General features: G+C 45.6%; 2 protein-coding genes across 2 annotated transcripts; both read left to right on the plus strand.

Moving 5' to 3' along the window:
- Nucleotides 1-11,683: 11,683 nt before the first annotated feature.
- C3H19orf84 (chromosome 3 C19orf84 homolog) lies at nucleotides 11,684-13,666 on the plus strand. Its single transcript, XM_031963288.1, has 2 exons — nucleotides 11,684-11,850; nucleotides 12,371-13,666. The coding sequence occupies exons 1-2, from the start codon at nucleotides 11,819-11,821 to the stop codon at nucleotides 13,200-13,202; spliced, it is 864 nt and encodes a 287-aa protein (XP_031819148.1). The 5' UTR covers nucleotides 11,684-11,818; the 3' UTR covers nucleotides 13,203-13,666.
- Nucleotides 13,667-15,103: 1,437 nt separating this feature from the next.
- Nucleotides 15,104-20,713, plus strand: LIM2 (lens intrinsic membrane protein 2). Its single transcript, XM_012546911.2, has 4 exons — nucleotides 15,104-15,278; nucleotides 19,354-19,503; nucleotides 19,897-20,031; nucleotides 20,127-20,713. The coding sequence occupies exons 1-4, from the start codon at nucleotides 15,104-15,106 to the stop codon at nucleotides 20,186-20,188; spliced, it is 522 nt and encodes a 173-aa protein (XP_012402365.1). The 3' UTR covers nucleotides 20,189-20,713.
- The last annotated feature ends 5 nt before the right edge of the window (nucleotides 20,714-20,718 follow it).

The raw sequence follows: 20,718 nt of genomic DNA on the forward strand, positions 1-20,718 counted from the left end.
CAGTAAGAAAGTGTATTATTTGAATTATCCATTAGGTGACACTATGATCAAGCCACCAGCCAAATGATTTCATCAGCTTCAGAAGTCAATAGATGAGGATTTACACAGTACCTACAGTGTCAGGTAGTGTGCTGCAGGGACCTCCCAGAGGGATGTACGACACAATTCCAAGGGGTTTGGAAAGTTAAAACTCGTGATGTTCAGGTTCTGAATTTTGATTAGAGGATGGTTCATGTTGATTAAAAATACCTATTTCTACTTTCATCCTACATGTATTTTTTTTTTAGTTTTTTAAAAATTTAAAAATTCAAATTTTTTATTTTATTTGTTATTTATTATAATTTTGTAAATTAAATTTAAAAATTTTTTTTAAAATTTAAAAATTAAAAAACCTTTTAAATTTCAAAACATAAATGCATTGATAATTTTCAACATTCACCCTTGCAACATTTTGTGTTCCAATTTTTTTCTTCCTCCCTTTCCCCCACCTTCCCCTAAACTGTAATTCATATATCTTAAACATGTGCAATTCTTCTATACATATTTCCACAATTTATCAAGCTGCATAAGGAAATTCACGTCAAAAAGGAAAAAATGAGAAACAAAATAAAAAGCAAGCAAACAACAATCAAAAAGGATCAAAATATGCTGTTGTGTCCACACTCGGTCTCCACAGTCCCTCTGGGGACAGACGTTCTCTCCATCACAAGACCACTGGAACTGGCCTGAATCACCTCCCTGTTGAAAAGAGCCCCATCCGTCAGAATTGACCATCATATAATCTTGCTGTTGCTGTGTACATTGTTCTCCAGGTTCTACTTATTTCCTCAGCATCCATCCATCACGTGTATTATTTTCAAACAATACCTGCACTCATTGGACTCAGGTAATCACTATACTGTGGTCACAAAGTTTATTAGACACAGCAAAAAAAGCAAACTGAAGTATGACCACAGGCAATGCTGGTTCTTTAGATTCCTTTCAGCTGCCTTTCCTTCTCTCAAGGGGGGCTGGGAATCATTTCCAAGATGCATTTGAGTAGAGTGAGAATAAAATGTTTGCTTGTGTGTTGGGGGGGTGGGGAGAGCGGTGTCCATGGCCCCAGTTCTGTACCTCAGACTTGACCAAGAAGGGGTTTGGAAGCCTCAGGAACAATAACTCTTTCCCTATGTCTGGCTTAGAGGTTCACTAGACTATGAGGCAGCCGACAGTAATGGTTCTCAGGTCTTCCTCCCATTTTGGTCCCTGTTTCTGTTCCAGTCCTGACTCATCCACAACATCGGTCACAGTCAGTATGGGATTGGTCTACGGCCTCCATCCCAGCCTTAAGTCCGTGATCAGTCTCAAATCAAATGAAAGAATATTTAGAAAAAGTTCTTAGCACTGTTCCTGGCCCAGAGTAGGAAACGTGTTTCCTTTCCATCACACAGCAGCCAACAACCCGAATGTCTGACTTCCACAGTCCACTGCTAACTCATCCTAAGGGTAGGCACCTGTTCCCTGAAGAGCTGACAAGAAATCCCTCTGAGGTGCAAGGTAAGGGGGAATGCATTCTTTATGCATGCTTATATTTCTGATCGCATTCTAAGTTCTCATAATTTGTGACCCTTTAAGGGAAATTTCTGAACCATTTCAGTTCCCATGGAGATATTTTGTATCTTGTTCTTTAAAAAAAATTCTCTACTAGGTGTTTTTAATTGATTTTTCTAAAGTTTTCTAAATACATGATTACATCTTCAAATAGAAATCATTTTTTGTTGTCTTGGCAGACATTTATTATCTCAGTTTCCTTTTAAAAAATTTATCACTATATATTGGATTGTTTGCCGTCTGGGGAAGGGGGTGGAGGTAAGGGGGGGAGTTGGAACACAAGGTTTTGCAAGGATCAATGTTGAAAAATTGTCCGTGCATATGTTTTGAAAATAAAAAAAACTTTAATAAAAATTTATTGCTGTGCAAAGAAGGGAATTCAACCGAATGAATGAATTAAATCACCCCACCCTATTTAAATTTACATCTTAATGAGGAGAGAATGGCTCAAAATAATAACCAATTAGTCAAAGTCTTTAGCATAAATCTGAAATTAATCTTTGATAAATAAGTGATATACTGAGTGTTCTAATTGGCTGAGGAAACAATCAAATCCCAGAGGTTTTCTATAAAATCCCAGTTTCAGACTGAGAATTGAGAGTGAGCTCAAATCAGAAGGAATGGTTTGGGGATAGGATGGTTTGGATAAGTGTGTAAAGGGAAACAGGTAAGGAAAACAAGACAGAGGGGAAGCTCTGTCAGTAACTTAGCTGAGATCACCTTCTATTCCACACAATTAAAAAATAATCCACAATCTACAAGAGGGCTTGAGTACCCTCCGTATTCCTTTTAGAATATTAGTGACGTCCCTGGAACACCTGGCAAAAGTATGTGCTTTGAGAAAGGAGAACAAATTTCCAGAAGTTGTGATACTTGTGTTTGTTTTGTAATACTTGTCTAGACCTGAATTCATTTTCCCCAGGATTCTGTATTTACTGGTGAGATGGTGTTGGATAGTGGTAGATACTGAGATAGTTTGGAGAAGAATTTTTTAAATCAAGAGAACCTACTATACAAGCTTAGTAAATACCTCTTTCTAAAAGCTAATTATGCATTAGTGACTAATTGAGAATCAACCTATAATCATAAAGGGAAAGCATAGAAGTGGAGCCTCTAAGTCATATGATATTAGAAAATTACTCCAAGCTTTCAGAATTATCCCTGAAGCTTTTAAGAGAGATATAGAAACTTGCTCTGAGACTTAGCTTGTCATTATGAGGGAGAATCAGAGTAGATATCTTAGCATAGGGGTCCTCAAACGTTTTAAATAGGGGGCCAGTTCACTGTCCCTCAGACTGTTGGAGGGGCAGACTAGAGTAAAAACAAAAACTTTGTTTTGTGGGCCTTTAAATAAACTTCATAGCCCTCTGTGAGGGGGATAAACATCCTCAGCTGCTGCATCTGGCCCACGGGCCGTAGTTTGAGGACCCCTGTTTAGAATATGTGCCATATCTATAATAAACATTTCTAGTATCATGGCCAAATATTTAGTCTCCAGGTATCTCCTGTCTTCTTCACTGGAATAGGAGGCTAAAAATGGGTAAGGAGGGATAGGGCAGCAATGTGGAAGAACAGAGAGCTGAGTCAAGAGCTGGAAGACCTGGCTTGGGTTTCTCTCAAGATGGAAGTCTTAATTAATGGCTCATTAATCATGCTAGTGTGGAGTTAGTAGATCATGGTTATGTTGGGAAGATTAGGAATTAATGGATGGTTTTGTGGTTAAATGGATGTAATCGGGGACAAGAAACTCACACATATTTTTACTAGGTAAAAAATGGTGTTCGGCAGGTCAGCAACCAGTCTGTGTGACTATTTTGACCACATACTTCTTGTTTCAGTCCACTTCCCCAGTAAGCAGCTTTGGTCAAAAACGTGACTCCTGTTCTATGAAGACTTATGAAGAAAGCCATGGCTCAAACAAATTCTCTGCCCTTTGCTTCCTTCCTTTTCCCTTGGAACACCTGCACCCAAACCAGAGGCGATCAGGTGCTTCGGTGTCCACACTACAACACTTGGCTTAGTCAGCAGGACTCCTGGGAAATGCCCGGGAAGGAAGAAATGCTCCAGGAAGGTGCCCAGTGGCCACCCACAGCAATGGGGGCACCAGTCCATTGAGTGATGGATTTGTGATTTAGGGGGTGGGGGAGGGAGAATACCCCCAACACCCACAAGGGCTGGGTACTATTCTAGCCGAGGGGAAATCACCCCAAGGTGGAAAAGAGGCTAGATCAGCAATGTCAAGGGTAGAACGGTCACTGCTGATTGCCTTGCCATAAATTACCAAGGGAAAATTAGCAGCTGGGACTTCCAAGACAGGTAAGAGTGGAGATCTCTTAACCACTAAGAATTGAGGCCCTGGGACATGAACCCCTTGAGAAAATATATTCAGATGAGAGTGGGAGATTTCAGGAGGAGTTAGAAGGTACAGACCCTCTGCAACCTCATCAAGTTAGACTGGTATTAGCCAGGTAAAGCAGGGGATGATCAAGGCTCTTGACCTCCAGCACAAGCTGTCTTGAGCCTCTACCCCAAGAAGTCCAATAGATTTAGTAGTCAGATTCCCTGAGAAACCAAAGGAGTCTATTCCTGACTGGATAGTTGAATTATGGGATAGTGGAGAAGATGGAATAAAGTCATTTGGTCCAAGGTGGAGGAAAGGAGCCTCATGACAGAAACTACATGGTCCAAGATGAATCCAAGAGGATTGTTTACTTTTAGAATGGATTATTGGGATGCTTGGCTGGACTCTCCTCAGACGCCGGTAGAATGGGCTCCTTGGAGGAATATGGAGGAAGTCTAGGACACAATTAGGGAAGTGATCACATAATCTATTTTGTATATTCCTGACACATCTGGGATGGAGAACAAACTTTTAACATTAGCTCCTGCTCAACGGAAGGTACCTCTGTTAGTTGCTTTAGCATCTCTGGAAGCAACATTAACTAATGATTAGGGAGAAGCACTGGCTGATTTAGCTGAGATCCGAACTCTAAACCCTCATCAGAGTAAGATCCATGAAAAGGAAATCATAAAGGACTTCTACAATCAGAGAGCCAAAGAGGGTTACTGAGAAGCAAACAGGGCTTGATTTGATATTGGCCATGAGAAGAAATAGCCAAACAAATGAAGTTCTATTAATAAGATAAATTATACTGAAACCTTACAAGTTTCATCTTGAAGAAAATAAAGCCCCAGACATGAGTAAGGAAACAAAACCTGTACTTCTCCCCCACTGCCTAGAAGCCAATGAAATCTATAAGGGGTAAAAAGTGGGGAACCTCTCTCCAAAAGTGGGGGGACTGAGGGAGCCCATAGGTCTCACAAAGAAATAATTTTTCATTGGCCAAAGCATAATTGACAATCCTCGCTCTATTCGATACTGGGATTGAAAGCATCCTTTTTTATAGAAATCCACATAGATTCCTGGGTTCCACAGTTACTTTGATGATCCTAGGGATTCTGCAGCTCCAAGATTGTGTTGCAAATCAAGCATTCACCACCAAGAATATTCTGTGCATATCTTACCACTCCCTAAAAACATTAAAAGAATAAATTTATAACTTGGGACATTCTTGCAAAGGGACATTGCAGAAGAAGTCAGCGTGAAGATTATGGGGGTCAAACACAAAGGGATGGCTTGTGGGTTAAGTGGGTGATGATCACAATGGGGAGCACTATGGATAAAATGCATCATGAGTACTGAGAGAAAGTGGAGGAATCCCATTTATGGGTGCGATGGGTAAAAACAACCTTTCGGGGTTTTGTCAAATGTTCCCTTGCTTCTCTCCCCCTCTACCACAGAGGGTAGTGACCATTAAACAATACAGGTTACTAACAGGGCACCATGAAATATCAGAAACCACTCTGGAATTGGCTACAATAAAGAGAAGGAAAACCCAGAGCCCTAGAAAAAATCCAACAGTGACAGTAGATTTATGGTGAATTACAAGGCCCTTCCCTCAGTACATGTTTCTGTCCCAGAATTACTACCTTAGAAAGAATGATCACAAAAGTAGGTCAGTGACACATTGAGCTGGATTTAGCTAATGCCTCTTTTAGTATTCTCTTGGCAGAAGAATCACAAGGGTAGTTAGTGTTCACACGGAGTGGACAACAATGGACTTTCCATGGTCTGGTCGGCCATGATCTAGATGCCATCCCCCTTTTGACTTTACTACTGCCAGTGTTTTGACTCATTTCAAAATATTCTCTTCAAATAAACCCAGGAAAGGCAAGTTCCTAAGTATGATATAGTCAGATATATAAGGTATATAAAGGTGTATACCTATATAAAGCATATAAGATATATAAGGTATACAAATATATATAACATATAATACATGTATTATATATGTATGTAATATATAACATATAATACATATAATAATAATACAATAACATATTGTATATGTGTAAAATGTGTATATTATATATATTTGTGCATATATATATGATATATAAATTATATAAAATAAGCATTATATCCAAGACTGTAATGAGCAAAATTCAAACTTCATTTATTCCTATTAAAAAAAAAAAGATTATAAACCTTTTGGGGAATGTTGGGAGACTGGAAGTGCTTTATCATCTTTCTTTCTCAATGCTCAATATCTGCTGTCTGCCATTATTAAGACAGAGAAAGAGTGGGAAAAGGGCAAAAACTAACAATCTGTCTTCTTTGATAAAGTCCAGGCATTGGTGGAATAGGAAAGTGATCTCCCATAAGAATTAGATGTTGCTACATTTAATTAGGGGTTTGGTTGGGCCCCCAAATCTGAGATATAGTAGCCTTTTAGCTTCTGGTCACTGTAAAGGGATGGATGGGTAATAGTTTGCCAAAATCCACCTCTTCCATGGCACGAAGCCTGATCCTGATTAAATGGCACCCTTACCTGGGAAAAGAAAACTTTCTGTCCAATTACACTTTTATCCATAATACTCTTTTCGCTCCCTGAATATTGAGTTTATAAATCTGATAATTGCATTTATCTGATCCCAGTGGGAACGCAAGGACCGATGCATACATTTGGTGCACTATTTATGTGGCTTTGAGGGGCAGGGCTGCTGCTGAATCTGTATGGCTGTGTCTATCCAAGGAGCATCTTGGTAGATGAAGCTCTGAGAGCTAATGACTCTTGGATCTAGAGATTTTTGTTAATGAAATTAAGGTCATGCAAAGCGCTCTAATTCTTCCTATATGCCATGCATAAGGTGGCATCACCCCCAATGCTTGCTATCCATCCCAAGGTTCTGTTACAGGGGCACCTGTAAGTCAACTCCCTAATAAATCTTGGACGAATCACTCAAGATTTGTGTGATTCCGGCAACAACAAGATTATACGATGATCAATTCTGATGGATGTGGCTCTCTTCAATAATGAGATGATTCAAATCATTTCCAATTGTTTAGTGATGAAATGAGCCATCTACACCCAAAGAAGACTGTGGGAACTGAGTTTAGTTCACAACATACTGTTTTCACTCTTTTTGTTGTTGCTTGCTTGAGTTTTATTTTGCTTCTTTTTCTATTGGGTTGATTTGATTTTTCTTGTGCAGCAAGATACTTGTATAAATATTTATGCATAGGTTGGATTTAATATATATTTCTATCATGTTTAACATGTATTGGACTACTTGCCATCTAGGGGAGGGTGTGGGGGAAGGGGGGGGAAATTGGAGCACAAATTTGTGCAAGGGCTAATATTGAAGAATTATCCATTACATATGTTTGGAAAAACTTATTAAATTTATTATTTAATATATTTTAATTAATAAATTATTTTAATATATAATATTAATATAAATTAATACTGTTTTAATTAATAAATAATAATTTAATAATAATAACATTTATTATTAAAAAGCTTTAATTTAAAAAAAAGATTTGTGTGACTCTTTCCTTGCATTCCTTGCAACAGAAGCAGATGCAATCAGACACTCTTGATTTCCCCATCCACAATAGACAGTTCCCAATTGCCCCATGATAGTTTTGTAGACTCAGACTTGAAATCCTCACAGGAAGTGGGCAATTTCTTATTTTTTTTTTTTTTTACTTTTCTGCATTTGATCATGACAGAATAATAAAACTTCAGTTTCATAAGAGACCACAAAGGCTACCCAGTCCAGTCATTGACCGAGTATCTCCTCAACACCCAAAATAATAATATATATAATATAATATCTAAGTTTTGCTTTGATACTTTGTCCTCCATTTTTTTCTCTCACCTCACCAATCCATAAAGTATTCCTTGTTCTTGATAGAGAAAATAGATTTTTAAAAAGGAGTGGATTTCCCTTCTTTAATTTGTCTATTACTGTCCTCGCATCCCTTCTTTAATTCTCAACATAGATTTATTTGGCCTTTATTGTTGTAATTAGCAGATAAAATTAATTTATTTCTTAAAAAACCTGCTTCAATGACTTCAGCTTGTTCTATGAGTTTCCTTACAGGATCATACTATACATTTGCATTGATCCTTGTGGACTGCAATATAGAGCATAGGATGATGTTTTTTTGCTCCTTTTTTTTCAGCACTTAGCACAGGAATTGGCACATTTTCTTGTTTACTCCCATAAACTTTTTGTGACCTCATTTGAGGTTTTCTTGGTAAAAATACTGAAGTGGTTTGCCATTTCCTTCTCCATTCGCTATTTCCTTAACAAAAAAATCTTCATAAATGTTCCTAAATTAAATCAAGAATACCTAACCGAGTTCAAATTCACGTGACCAAAGGCAAGTCACTTAACCTCAATTTCCCCCTTTGCAAAATGAGGATATTAATATCTATGTTTCCTTTCAGTTTTGTTGTGAAGATCAAGTGAGAGAATAAATGTAAAATGCTTCAGGAAAATTACAGAGCTGTGTAAATAAATATCAATTAGCACTATTATTCATCTGTACTCGCCCTTGCTTCCATCTTGTAACATTAAAAAAACCTTAACTTAATTAATTTAAAACCTTAGCTGGATGATAAGTTCTTTATCCATCTATACCACTTTAGAAAATTCTCGTTTTTCTACCATATAAAATTTGTTTCTCTCTGAATCTTAATTTTTGATAGCTTTCCTTTGCTCAACTTCTTGAATTTTAGGTCATAAATTTCTACCTATCTTGTGCATTTTCTTTCCATATATTTTTTGCGTATGTCACACTATGTCCTATTTTCCTCTCCTATATCATTAATTCTAAACAGAAATAATCACTTCTTCCCAAGTTTCCATAATTTCTACATGAGCAATTAGGTCTTTCTTACTGGCTAATATCTGATCCACAGCAGCAGGTCTCCTTATTACTTCCTTTACCTTTTAAAGATAAAATAATTATTAAGGGAATTAATTAAGGCAAGCAAAAATCATCACCTTGGAAAGAAGTTTCAGAAGAGTGGCAGGAGACAGTTACTTGTGGGAACCTTCTCACAAGGATCCAACCAAACAACTACAAGGGGCTCAAATTATTCATTGGATCCTCAACCAAATGAAATCACCGTTCATGGGCCTCAAGTGATATCTTTCCTTTTACTAGTTTGCTAGAATGTAAGATTAATTCGAAGCAAAAACATTTCATGAAATAATATAGTAAGAAAGTTTCAACTGAAACTCTTTAATCCCTTCCCCTTTACACAACCTGCCACCCAAACCCTAAATATCCACACATTATCAATGAGAAAGTGGATTGCAGAGGAATTACGAGGGGACGGCACACGGTGTGTCACTAGCAGATAAGCATGCAGAGGGGACTCATGATGATTATAATATAAAGCTACCAATATTTTCTAGCGATGTCATTGCATTGGCTGTTTTCCCACTCTTTGAGCTTTGCATTTCTGCTTTTCCACAGTAAGAGGGTGTTGGAATCTTTACAAACTGTTATGGGCCAGAAGAAACAAGGTACTAAGTGGAACTGAGAACAATGCTTTGTACTCACTGGAGTTCACATGTTTGGGAGATTTCGGGGTTTAGTATGAGATATCTGAATTCACACTTCCCTTGAAGCTCTTAGGGCCAGAGAGCACTCTGGGAGATAACCCATAATCCCATTCTCTCAGAGGAGAAGTTAACCTTTGGGAGATCATATATAGAGAGGAAGCTTTTAGAGTTTAGAGAGAGTTACTTCAGAATATTGACTGGGGTTGGAGAGGAGCATTCTGGGAGGAAGCCCACAAACCCTCTCCCCGGGGCAAAAGAAATTCACTGCATCTTCCACCTTGGTGCTGGCTGGCTGAAGAAAGCAGAGGCAAAAGCAAAGGACAAAGCTGCAAGAGCTCTTAGAACCAAACAGAAAAATAGGCCACTAAGAAAGCTAACCGGGCTATATTGGAGACAATAAAAGATCTGAACTTTCAGCACCTGGATGTATTTGGAGTGATTAACTGAAACTAAGGCTGCCTCCCCGAAAACCTCCCCAAGAAACCCTCTCCCCCAGAGAGAACCTTCATCTTATATTATAAAGAAGAAAAATACCATCAAGAGGGACACTTCTATTTCTCCCTGTTTAGTGGGTTATTTATGTTGTTCTCCAGCAAAATGGGAAACAATATCATGCAAAGGCCATAATATTAACAAAAGGACCCCAAAATCATGATTATTTCAATACTTGTAGAAAAAAGCTTTCGATAAAATGTAGTACCCGTGGGGATAAGTAGAACTTCTCTTAAAATTATTATTACAAGTATTCAAAATCAAGATCCAGTATCACCTGATAAACTAGAAAGCTTTCCGATAAAATCAAGTGTAAAGCATTATTATCATTATTATTCAGTATCTAACTAGAAATGCTCGGGATAGCGATTAGACAAAAAAAAAAAAAGAAATGGGAGGAACAGAGATCATGAATAAACAAGGACTATCACTGGTTACTGATATGATAGTGTACTTGGAGAATCCTAAAGAGACAATTTGAAAAACTAATAGGGACAATAATAATTTCAGCCGAGCTACAGGATATGAAATAAACCCGCATAATTCATCAGTATTTCGGAATGCTACCAGCAAAACACAAGAGGAAGAGAAAAGAGAAATTTCAATTAGAATAACTCTAGTTTGCGTAAAATACTTGGGAGTTTACTGCCAAGACACATACAGAAAGTATGTGTGGGTGTATGTGTGAGTATATATATATTTATTTTTTTTTTTAATTTTTAATTTTTTTAATTTTTTATTTATTTTATTATTTATTTATTTATTTTTTTGCTGAGGGAATTGGGGTTGTCACTTGTCCAGGGTCGCACAGACAGGGTCACTTTGTTAAGTGTCTGAGGTCATATTTGAACTCAGGACCTCCTGACTTCAGGGCTGGTGCTCTATCCACTGCGCCCCCTAGCTGCCCCTATATGGATATATCTTAAAAATGCCAATTTATACAAATAAAGCTAGATCTAAATAATTAGAGAAGAATTGCTTACGAGTAAGCAAAGCTGATACAATAAAGATGATACTTCCTAAATTAATTTTATCAGCGCCGTATCAAACCACCAAAACACTATTTTATGGAGCTAGGAAAAACATTCATTAGTAAGAAAAGTCAAGCGGGATTTGAACTCGGCAATTCCCAACTCAAGAAGCGCAGGATTCTCTGCCTCATACCACCCATCCTCCTCTAGGAAAAAAAAAACACTCCATCCGGTGTGACGTCTGGCTGCTTTAAGGCTTTAGGTTTCTAAAAGAAGGGAGGGAAGTGGCGCTGCTAAGTGGCGCAGTGGATGGCGCCCCAGCCCTGAAGCCACGAGTACCCGAGTTCAAAACTGTCCTCAGACACTTCCTGGTTGTGTGTCTCTGGGCAAGTCACTCAACCCTAAATGCGCGCGCTGCCTCAGGGGGAAAGGATGGAGGAAATTGGAAAGGAAGGGATGTATAAAAGAATGATGGTTGAACTTTCTCATGATGTAGAACTAGTCCCGGCTCTCGGATGCTTCCTAGGCCTAGTATGCCTTCCCTGGGCCCAGGGTTCTTTACAGGTTATGTGTGTATATATACATACGGATGGGAACTCTCCCCCTCAGACGTAAGCTTTGGGGGGGGGGGGGTCACGTAAATCTCCTCCCGCCCATTCTCCCATACACCAGGGGTACTTCCGGACGCCCGTTACTTGATTGACACCTGCGCCCCCAGGGAGGGTGAGTAGAACGGGGCGGGGCGCTGTGGGGCGGACGGAGAATCTGGCCTCCCGTCTCCCACCTGCTCGCGGAGGGATTCCAATCTAGCTGCTTCTTCGGGATCCCTGTTTTCCAAGATGGAGCGGCCGGAGCGGGCGGAGGACGGAGGGTGAGACGGGGCCCAGCGAAGCAGAGATTTGGAGACGTAGAGACGGTCAGAGAGGAGGCTGGAGGGCTCGGACACCGACGGAGACTGACCTGTGGGGGGAGGGGCGCCCTAGGTGGGGATCCTGGGACCGGACTTCGGCCTGTGCTCCACCCTCAACTCCCTCAGGGACCTGACTCAACGGGGAAGTTAGCGCAGGTTTATTAAGCACCTACTGTGTCCCGAGGCAGGTGCTGGGGAGACTAATGAGATAAATGAGACGGCCCCGACCGGCTAGAAGTTGGTCAGTTCCTTTTCTCTGGAGTTGTTTGACACCCCCTGTTCTAAGGCCCCTCCCAGCCCTGACACTCCCTGTTCTAGGTCCCCTCCCAGCCCTGACACCCCCTGTTCTAGGAATCTAATCTAGCAGTAGAAGAAGATTCAGGCAAGGATGGGCCAGGGGGCGCAGCGAGGGAAGCACAAAGAAGGGGCTTTCTGCTCTCTGCAGGGTGAGAGCCTGACCTCTGGCCATCTCTCGTTGCAGAAGCGGCCTCTCTGAGCCCCCGAAGCCTCCAGCCTGCGGCCCTGCTCCCCAGACGCTGGCCCTGAGTCAGGTGGGGGCCGGGCCGGTGATGGCGCCGGGATCCCTGCTGCCCCAGCTCCTCCCCGAGGGTCTGGCCGCCCTCACCATCCCCATCCGCCTGGATGCCCTCTCCTACCTGCTCCACAGTGCCCTGCTCGGGGCCTACAGCCTCCGGCCTGGCCCAGCCGTTTGCCCCTGCCACTCTACCCCTTACGGGGTCTGGCCGTCAGCCTCGGGTCAGCCAGCGGCCCAGGACGCCCCCAGGCAGCACTGGCCCAGAAGCCAGAGGCAGAGGGAAGTTAATTGGTCGGAGGAGGGGGAGTTCAAGGGTGGCAGAGAGCTGGAAGCCCCCGTGGGCGCCCCCAAGAGACGGGCGCGCCCTTCCCCCATTCGGCCCGCCCTCAAGGACCAGGGGAGTGAGTCCTGGCGGCGAAGACCCCTCGCGCCCCTGCCCAAGCCCAAGGAGGAGCAGGAGAGCAGGTACCACCATCGCCGAAGCCCCGCGGCCTCCTGTGCGTCAGCGCCGGCCGAGCGGGAGAGGGACTATCAGCACTGCAGGCCTCCTGTCCCTCCTTCCCCGCCCCGGGAAGATTCCGAGGGTGGCCACCACCGTCCGAGGGCCCCAGCTACGGCCAGCCCCCCGCAGGCTGAGGACTGGGAGACCGAGTACTATGGAGCCCCGAGTTCCGGGACCGCGGACCCCCAGGACGCCCCCTTGGGCCGCTCCGAGAGCCTCCTTCTGGATCCCGAGGACAAGGAGAGCAGCCCCGACGCCCGGGGCCGGCAGCTCTGAGCAGCCCCCAGCATCCCGCCGCCTTCGCAGCTCTGTAGGGGGCAGCAACGGTGGAGTCGCCCAGCCCCGGCCACCTCCTCCACCCATTGCCGTCTCCAATCCCCCCACCTCCCATAGCCACAGCCATATAACTTACTGCCCCCCTCCCCCCCCCCCCCCACTCCCATCCTGACTCTGACCCCAGCTGGGCGTCCCCGACCCCGACTCCAGAGACCGGGTCTTCGTCTCCCACTTGTCCAGCAGGTCTGGGCAGCTGGTGTATCTCCTTTGACCCAAGTTTCTCAAAATTTTAGCCGAATGGGGTTCTGATCTCCGGCATTGAGTCCCTCTTCTGGCTCCAGCAAAGGAGGCAGGCATTTCACTCCCTGTCAGTGCCTCCAGCCCCCATCATCCCTGATCCCTTAGTTCATGACCCCTAGGGACCCGAGCATCCCCATCGCTAGTTCACTAATAAAGCTGTTCTGATTGGCCGTTTCTGTGTCCTGGGTGTGTGGGTTGGCAGCAGGGGGCTAAGCAGGTAATTCTGAGGGTCTCCGATTAGTTGAGGGAGATCAAAGGAAGGCAGGGGAGGCCCTGAGGAGCTGGGGCCGGGGCCCACCCTTTCCCCCAAATCAGTCGTCTCAGCAACTCCCATTTATGGCCTTTGCCAACTCAGCAACTCTAGGGACTAGAAGCTGCTGGTAGCTGGGCCTATTGTCCTGAGGGGTTAAGGGATTTGGGGGCACCCGGGGGGGAGGGCATTCAGGAAGGGCTGGGACTGGGCTGGGACTCAGTCTGCACCAGGGGGACGTGATCATCGGAAGGTTCAGCATCGTCTCTGAGACTAAGGTATGGAACTAGGCCCCAGCTCCTGAACCCGGAGCCCCATCTCGGGCCCAAGGATCCTGAATCCCAGCTCCTCAGGGCTTTGTATCCCTAATCCCCACCACCATCATCTTGGGGACCCAAGACTCGACTCTATCCAGTTCTGGGGGGAGGGAGGGAGCTAGCGAGATAACCCATCCTCCTGACAATACGACCCCAAGTCCTTTATGGCTACCCATCATTCCCTCTTTGAAGATCCAGGTGTCTTACATCTTTAGATGTACACAGAGAGACAGAGATAGAAACAAAAACAGAAATAGACAAATGGAGATAAAAGACACAAAGAGAGGAAAGAGAGACAGACATAGAGACAGACAGAAGGGGGAGAGAAGGAAATAGGTGGTAAGGTGAGGAAGGAAAGAAAAAAGGAAAGGGACACAGAGGAAAAGACAAATAGAGAAGGAGATGGGGTGGGGCAGGAAAAACCCTAGGGGAACTGAGATGGAGAGGGAGAGAAAGAGATACTGAGGTACATACCTCAATGACACATCCTAGGGGATCTAGAACCCAGCCAATTTCCCCTCAGAAACCAGGCCCCCTGATTTCCCAGCCTCCACCCCTGACCCTCTAGGGACCCAAGAATACTGGTTCCCCAACTCCCACTCCCTATCCCAGGAGCTAGTTACACCCCTGGGTCCCAGTGCTCTCTAGGACCCAGTGTGTGATGGGATACTCAGATGGCCAGCCCTCCTCTGCCCAGCCCAGGACCATTCAGGACCATTGGCGAATCCAGCATCTCCCCATGTCTTTCATTCTCACCTCTCTAAAGGACCCAGATATCCAACATCTCTGCTGCTGTCAGAGACACAGAATCCATCACCAGCCTTGCCTCCCTCAATCCAGTCTACAAGGACCCCGGCATTTGGGGGCATAAATCCCAGCCCGTCCCAGACCCAGGCGCAGCCTCTGCCCCTCAGATGCTCCCGGCCCCCTGTGCTTTTAAGAGCCAGGGCCCTTAGGTCCCCAGCCTGGGCCCCCCTGCTCTCTGAGGCTCCCTCATTTCCCTTCCTCCTTTCCCCTCTCTCTCCCAGGACACCATGTACAGCTTCATGGGTGGGGGCCTCTTCTGTGCCTGGGTGGGGAACATCCTGCTCGTGGTTGCCACGGCTACGGACCATTGGATGCAGTACCGGCTGTCCGGGGCCTTTGCCCACCAGGGCCTGTGGCGCTATTGCCTCAGCAACAAATGTTACCTGCAGACTGAAAGCATTGGTAAGGGGGCTGGGGCTGGGGGGGGCAGGGCCACAGGCTGCTGGAGCCCCGGGCACTTGGCTATCACCGGGCAGAGCAGCCCGGGCGGGCACCGAAGTGGGGGAACAGGTACAGAATCCAGGGGGATCCGGAGGTTGGCAGAGCCGGAGATACTCAGAGAAGGCCAGAGTGAGGAGGATTATCCTTAAAATGGAGAATGGCGGGGATGTCAGGACCCTTAAAACAGGGAATGGCAGAGCTGGGGGGGCAGAGAACAGACAGCGAAAGTTCTAAGTGAGAAGAGTTGCAGAGATGAACAAGAAGGAGAAAGAGAGGCAGGAGGCGTGAAAGAAAAAGAGAAGGAGAAATCAAGATGGAATGTAACAAAAAGGAAGAGACTGAGAGGGGCAGGAGCCAGGACACTGAGGCAGAGATGGGGAAACACATATGGGGAAACAGACAGGAGGAAGGCAGGATGGGGAGACAGAGAGAGGGAGGAGGAGGAAGGGAAGCAGAAAGAAACCAAGATGGATTATGGGGGAAAACAGAGAAATCAACAGAGACAGAGACAGAAAAGAAACAGAGACATATGAAGAGAGGCAAAGACAGATACAGAGAAAGAGGAGAGAAACAGAGAAAGACAGAGACACAGAGACATGAACAAAGCTACCTGAGAGACGCGAAAGAGGGAAAGATCCACAGAGACAGAGACAAACTCAGACAAAGAGACACAGAGAGAAACAAAAACAAATAGAGGCAGAAAGAGGAAGATGAAAGACACAAAGAGAGGCAGAGAGGAAGGAGAGACAGAGACATAGAGAAAGAGACAGACAGAAGGGGAGAGAAGGAAACAGCAGGTGGTAAGGTGAGGAAGGAAAGGAAAAAAGGAAAGGGACACAGAGGAAAAGACAAATAGAGACGGAGATGGTGCAGGACAGGAAAAACCCTAGGGGAACTGAGATGGAGATGGAGAGAGAGGAAAATGAACAGAGACAGAGAAACAGAAAAGGTGAAATGGCTCACGGGAGAGGAGAGCAATCGAGACCAGGTCAGGGTCTGGGAGACTAAGCCTGCACGCTGCCAGGCACTCTGCCAAACACAAGAAGTACAAGGGCAGGCAAGAACCAGCCCCTTCCCTAACTCAGGAGATCTGTGGGAGACCCTGTGCCAACAATCAGGTGCCAACAAGGCACCAAGAGGTAACCTGAGGGGATGCCCTGAGGAAGGCAGTAGCATCAAGGGAGATGGGAACGGCTTCTTACAGAAGACACAGGCTGGGGCAGCCTGGAAGTAACCTCAGAACGCAGATCACTGCCCCAAGAAGCCACGGCCTGCAGTACATCCCAGAGGAGAAGAGCTAGCCTCCGTTCTCCGCCTCTGCTTCCAGCTTCAGAAGCCTCCCCGGGCTGCAGTTTCCCTGGTTGCCAAATAAGGGATTTTCTCTAAAATCTTGATCCCAAAGGTCCCTCCCTGCTACTTCACCTGTCAAAATGTAGCTTCTCCATATGGAGAACAAGCCCAACTTCATGGGGCACAAAGTGGGGATATTTGTACTAACATTTGATGATCAGAGGAGGCTCCACGTGTAAGGAGAATCAGATGAGCTATTGGAAAAGGGCTCCGTAAATGTCTGTTTTATTATTACCAAGTATTCTTAACCCAGTTTCTATGAAATGTGATGGTGGGTTCATTTGTTGCTTTATTCATGACATCACATTTCCTGTTTGAACAAGTCTGAGACAAAGGGGAGGAAGAATTAGACTCAGGGTCGAGAACTGAGTTCAAATCCTGCTTCAGACTCTTGTGTAGCCATCACTTTTCTTGGTCACAACCTCAAGTTTGTTCATCTGTTAGGTGACTTTTGGGAGCATCAAACCTAATACATTGTGGTGTCCAAGCTTTAAGTGCTACATAAGCATCGTTATTATTATCACTTTGCAAAAGAAATAGATGCGTGGGGAAGGGAGGAGAATTCTCAGAATCACAGCATCTCAGAAGTGGAAGAGAATTAGAGCTATCTCTTTCAAGCAGCATATAAAAAAAAATAATCTTCCCTTAGAGCATTCTCAGTCAGAGGTCTCTAGCTTCTTCTGAATTATGTCAGAGTGTCAGGGGACTCACTACTCCTAAAGTAATCTCACCTACAACATACCTAATAAGGGGTTCTCTAATTTATTTTTGAATACCCCCGGGGGTCGGGGGACTCACTACTCCCAAAAGAGCCCATTTTCCCCTGACCTTAAGCTTAAATCTGCCTCTTTATGCTTTTTGCCCATGACTGCTGCCTTCTGGTATCAATTAAAGCAAGTGGGCTCTTCAGACACTTGATAGCTAGTAGGGCTGCCCTGAATTTTCTCTTCTTTAGATTAAATGTTCTTAGTTCCTTTAACTGCTCTTCATATACCATGAACTCAAATTTCTCTACCCCCCCTAGCTGACCTCCTCTTGGACACTGTCCAGCTTATTGATGAGCTTTCCCTGGGGTACCCAGTACCAAACACAGCGCACCGAGTGGTTCTTACTAGAGCACGGTATATTGTCAGCTCCCTAGTTCTGGACATGAGGTCTCCCTTGCTAAACCTAAGGAAGCACTGAATTGCTTTTCCAACTGCTGAATCCTATTGTTGATGCATTCTAAGCATGCAGTCCACTAAAACCAAAACCAAAATAAAAATAAAAAGCAACCAACAATCTGGATTCTTCTCAAACAAAATGTTGTTCAGTAAAACCTCTTTTATCTTCCACTGGGGAAGTTAATTTCTTGAATCCAAATATAAAACTTTAAATATTCACTCATTCATTTCTCCTGATGAAATTCAGCCCCATTGGTCTAGTGGGCCACTATAGGACTATCTTCCACTGATGAAGTTGATTTCTTGAGCCCAAGTGTAAAACTTTACATTTATCCCTCATTTGTTTCTTCTCATGAAATTCTCTGAGACTGTGTCAGGGGATTAAAACAAATCCAACCAGTCCTGCCAAGCTGGGAAAACCTTCTGCCAAGTCCAACTAACCTTGCTGAGCCTTGGATAGGTTTGTCACCAAAAGGTTGGCCAGAAGGGGCCAGGTTCTACAGGAAAACAGGGAGAGGAAGAGAACACTGTGATTCTGGAGGATTGGGGAGGGTTTTCCCATAGACTGTGTCTATCCTGAGCCTGGGAGGAAGAGGAAGATTCTCCAGGGCAGAGACAAGGAGAGAGGGCTTTTCCAGACACGGGGAATGACCTGTGGGTTTGCAATGAACCAGAGGAGGTAAGGCTGAAGATGAGAAAGCCCTCCTCACCCAAGCAAACTAGAAATGTGGGAGGGGAATCGGGGGGGAAAGGCAGAAAAGGCCAGTCCTCCTAGCTGGCTCCATAGAGAAGCAATTGGATCTGAAGCTACAGACCGGATTGTGTAACCTCTCGTAAAACTTGGGGCTCTTAAAAGAACCCAGAATCTAGAGTCGGAGGTCTTGGGATTGAGTTCCAGGTCTGCCATTTAATGACATGACACTTAACCTCTCTGGGCTTCAGTTTCTCATCTGTAAAATGAAGCCCTCCGAGGTCCATTCCTAGGCCTGCTGCCATCAAGTGATATTGTGTATGGAGAGCTCTTTGTGAACCTTCAGGTTATAACTTTTTATTCTCTTTATTAAACCCTGGGCTGCTAGTCTGTGCTTTAGCCTCTGGGGGAGAGGGAGCCACCAGAGGATTATGCGCAGGGGAGGGAAGAGCAGGAGGATTCCTTTGACCAATGTTACTGGTATCCATGAAAAAAGGCAGTTGCAGGAGACTGGAGGAACCAGGGAGATGGCTGATGACAGAGGGAGCTGAGATTTGTATTGGAGGGGGGATGGAGGGTGGGGAGTTCATGTAGGGAAGGAGAAAGGGTATGAGGGCTAAGAAAGGCCATTAATGGGCAATGGTGGTGAGGTCAATGGCTGAAGAGCTCCGTGGTACGTTGGGGAGTGGGGAATAGAGCAAGTCCAAAGGTGGGCGTAGGTTATGGAAATGGGGGAGTGGGGTGTCTGGACCCTGCACCCCAGAAATACCCCAGCACCCTATGGCCGACACGTGAGAATGGAAGAAGTGAGCAGCTGTTGCCCCTTCAATAGCATATTGGAACGCGACACGAGCCTTCATGATCCTGGCCGCTCTCTGCTGCTTTGTGGGGATTGTCATTGGGATCCTGGCCTTTGCCCAGCTGCCCACCTTCCACCGGCTCACGCGCCCCTTCTCAGCGGGCATTATGTTCTTTATCTCCAGTAAGTGACCCCCGTCTTTCCTCTCTGCTGACCTTCACCCTCCCCTAGCTCTGTCCGGACCCTTCCCAAGGACAGCTGTGACCCACTCCCCGTCCTCAGTCCTGTGCTCGAGCCCATCCCCAGCTCTCGCCCCAGTCCGTCCCTGACTCTAGAACCAGAAATCCTACTTTTAGTCCTAAATCTAGCACCATCTCCTCCCCTCCATCCCATGTCCATTCCCATTTTTAATCATCTCACCACCCCCTCCTCCCATGCTTCTCTCTGAGGGGAGGGTCAGGGCTCTCCCAGCCCCATTCCCCTCCCCTACCGCACCCCCCATCCCAGCACCCCGGCCCCCCTTCCCACCCCAGTTTCTAGCCTTCCCCGCCCCCGTGGGGCTCTGTCTCTGTCCAGCTCTGTTCGTCCTCCTCGCCATGGCCATCTACACCGGAGTCACCGTCAGCTTCCTGGGCCGCCGCTTCGGGGACTGGCGCTTCTCCTGGTCCTACATTCTGGGTTGGGTGTCCTTGCTCATGACCTTCTTTGCAGGTAACTATAGCCCAGGTGAGAGGCGGGGGCTTGGGGCCCCTCTGAGAGGGCCTGGACTCTTGGCTTGGGTCCCCTCAGACCGTCCCTCTTTGTAGGGATATTTTACATGTGCGCCTACCGAATGCATGAATGTCGCCGCCTTTCCGGACCTCGCTGAGCCCTGGTGCCGTCCAGGGGGCCCTGGAGCTTTCCTGTCCCCGACCCCGGCCCCCTCCCCATCCACGCTTGGAGCTGACTTCAGTGAAGAAGCAGCAGGAAGTCCGGGTCTCCGAGGGGCTGGGGTAGGGTGGTCTGGCGGCTTGAGTCTCTGAGGGGAGTAGAGCTGGGCTGGCAGAATCAGGACGCCTGGATCTGGGGGAGGGGAGAGTGGGCTCCGACATCGGAGCCCCGGGGGCCAGTCACAGCAGCCACGTATCGGGGCTCCCCAAGAATCTGGGGACAGGACTCTGAATGTCTGGGAGCTAGACTGAGGCAGGGGAGGGAAGGATGGAAAGGCTTGTTCTGACCTCTAATAAAACTACTGCGAAGCCCACTTGTGGTCTCTAAGTCAACATTTGTCCCAGCGGTTATTGGGCCCCCCAAGGGCCTGGGGACCCCTGAAACGAGTCAGGAAACCTGGCTGCCCGACCGGCCAGATGTGAGGTTCGGGGGCTGGGGATCACAGTGTCTGTGCCTCTGGTGGGAGTG

Source organism: Sarcophilus harrisii, chromosome 3 (genome assembly GCF_902635505.1).
Source record: "Sarcophilus harrisii chromosome 3, mSarHar1.11, whole genome shotgun sequence".
Lineage (NCBI taxonomy): Eukaryota > Metazoa > Chordata > Mammalia > Dasyuromorphia > Dasyuridae > Sarcophilus > Sarcophilus harrisii.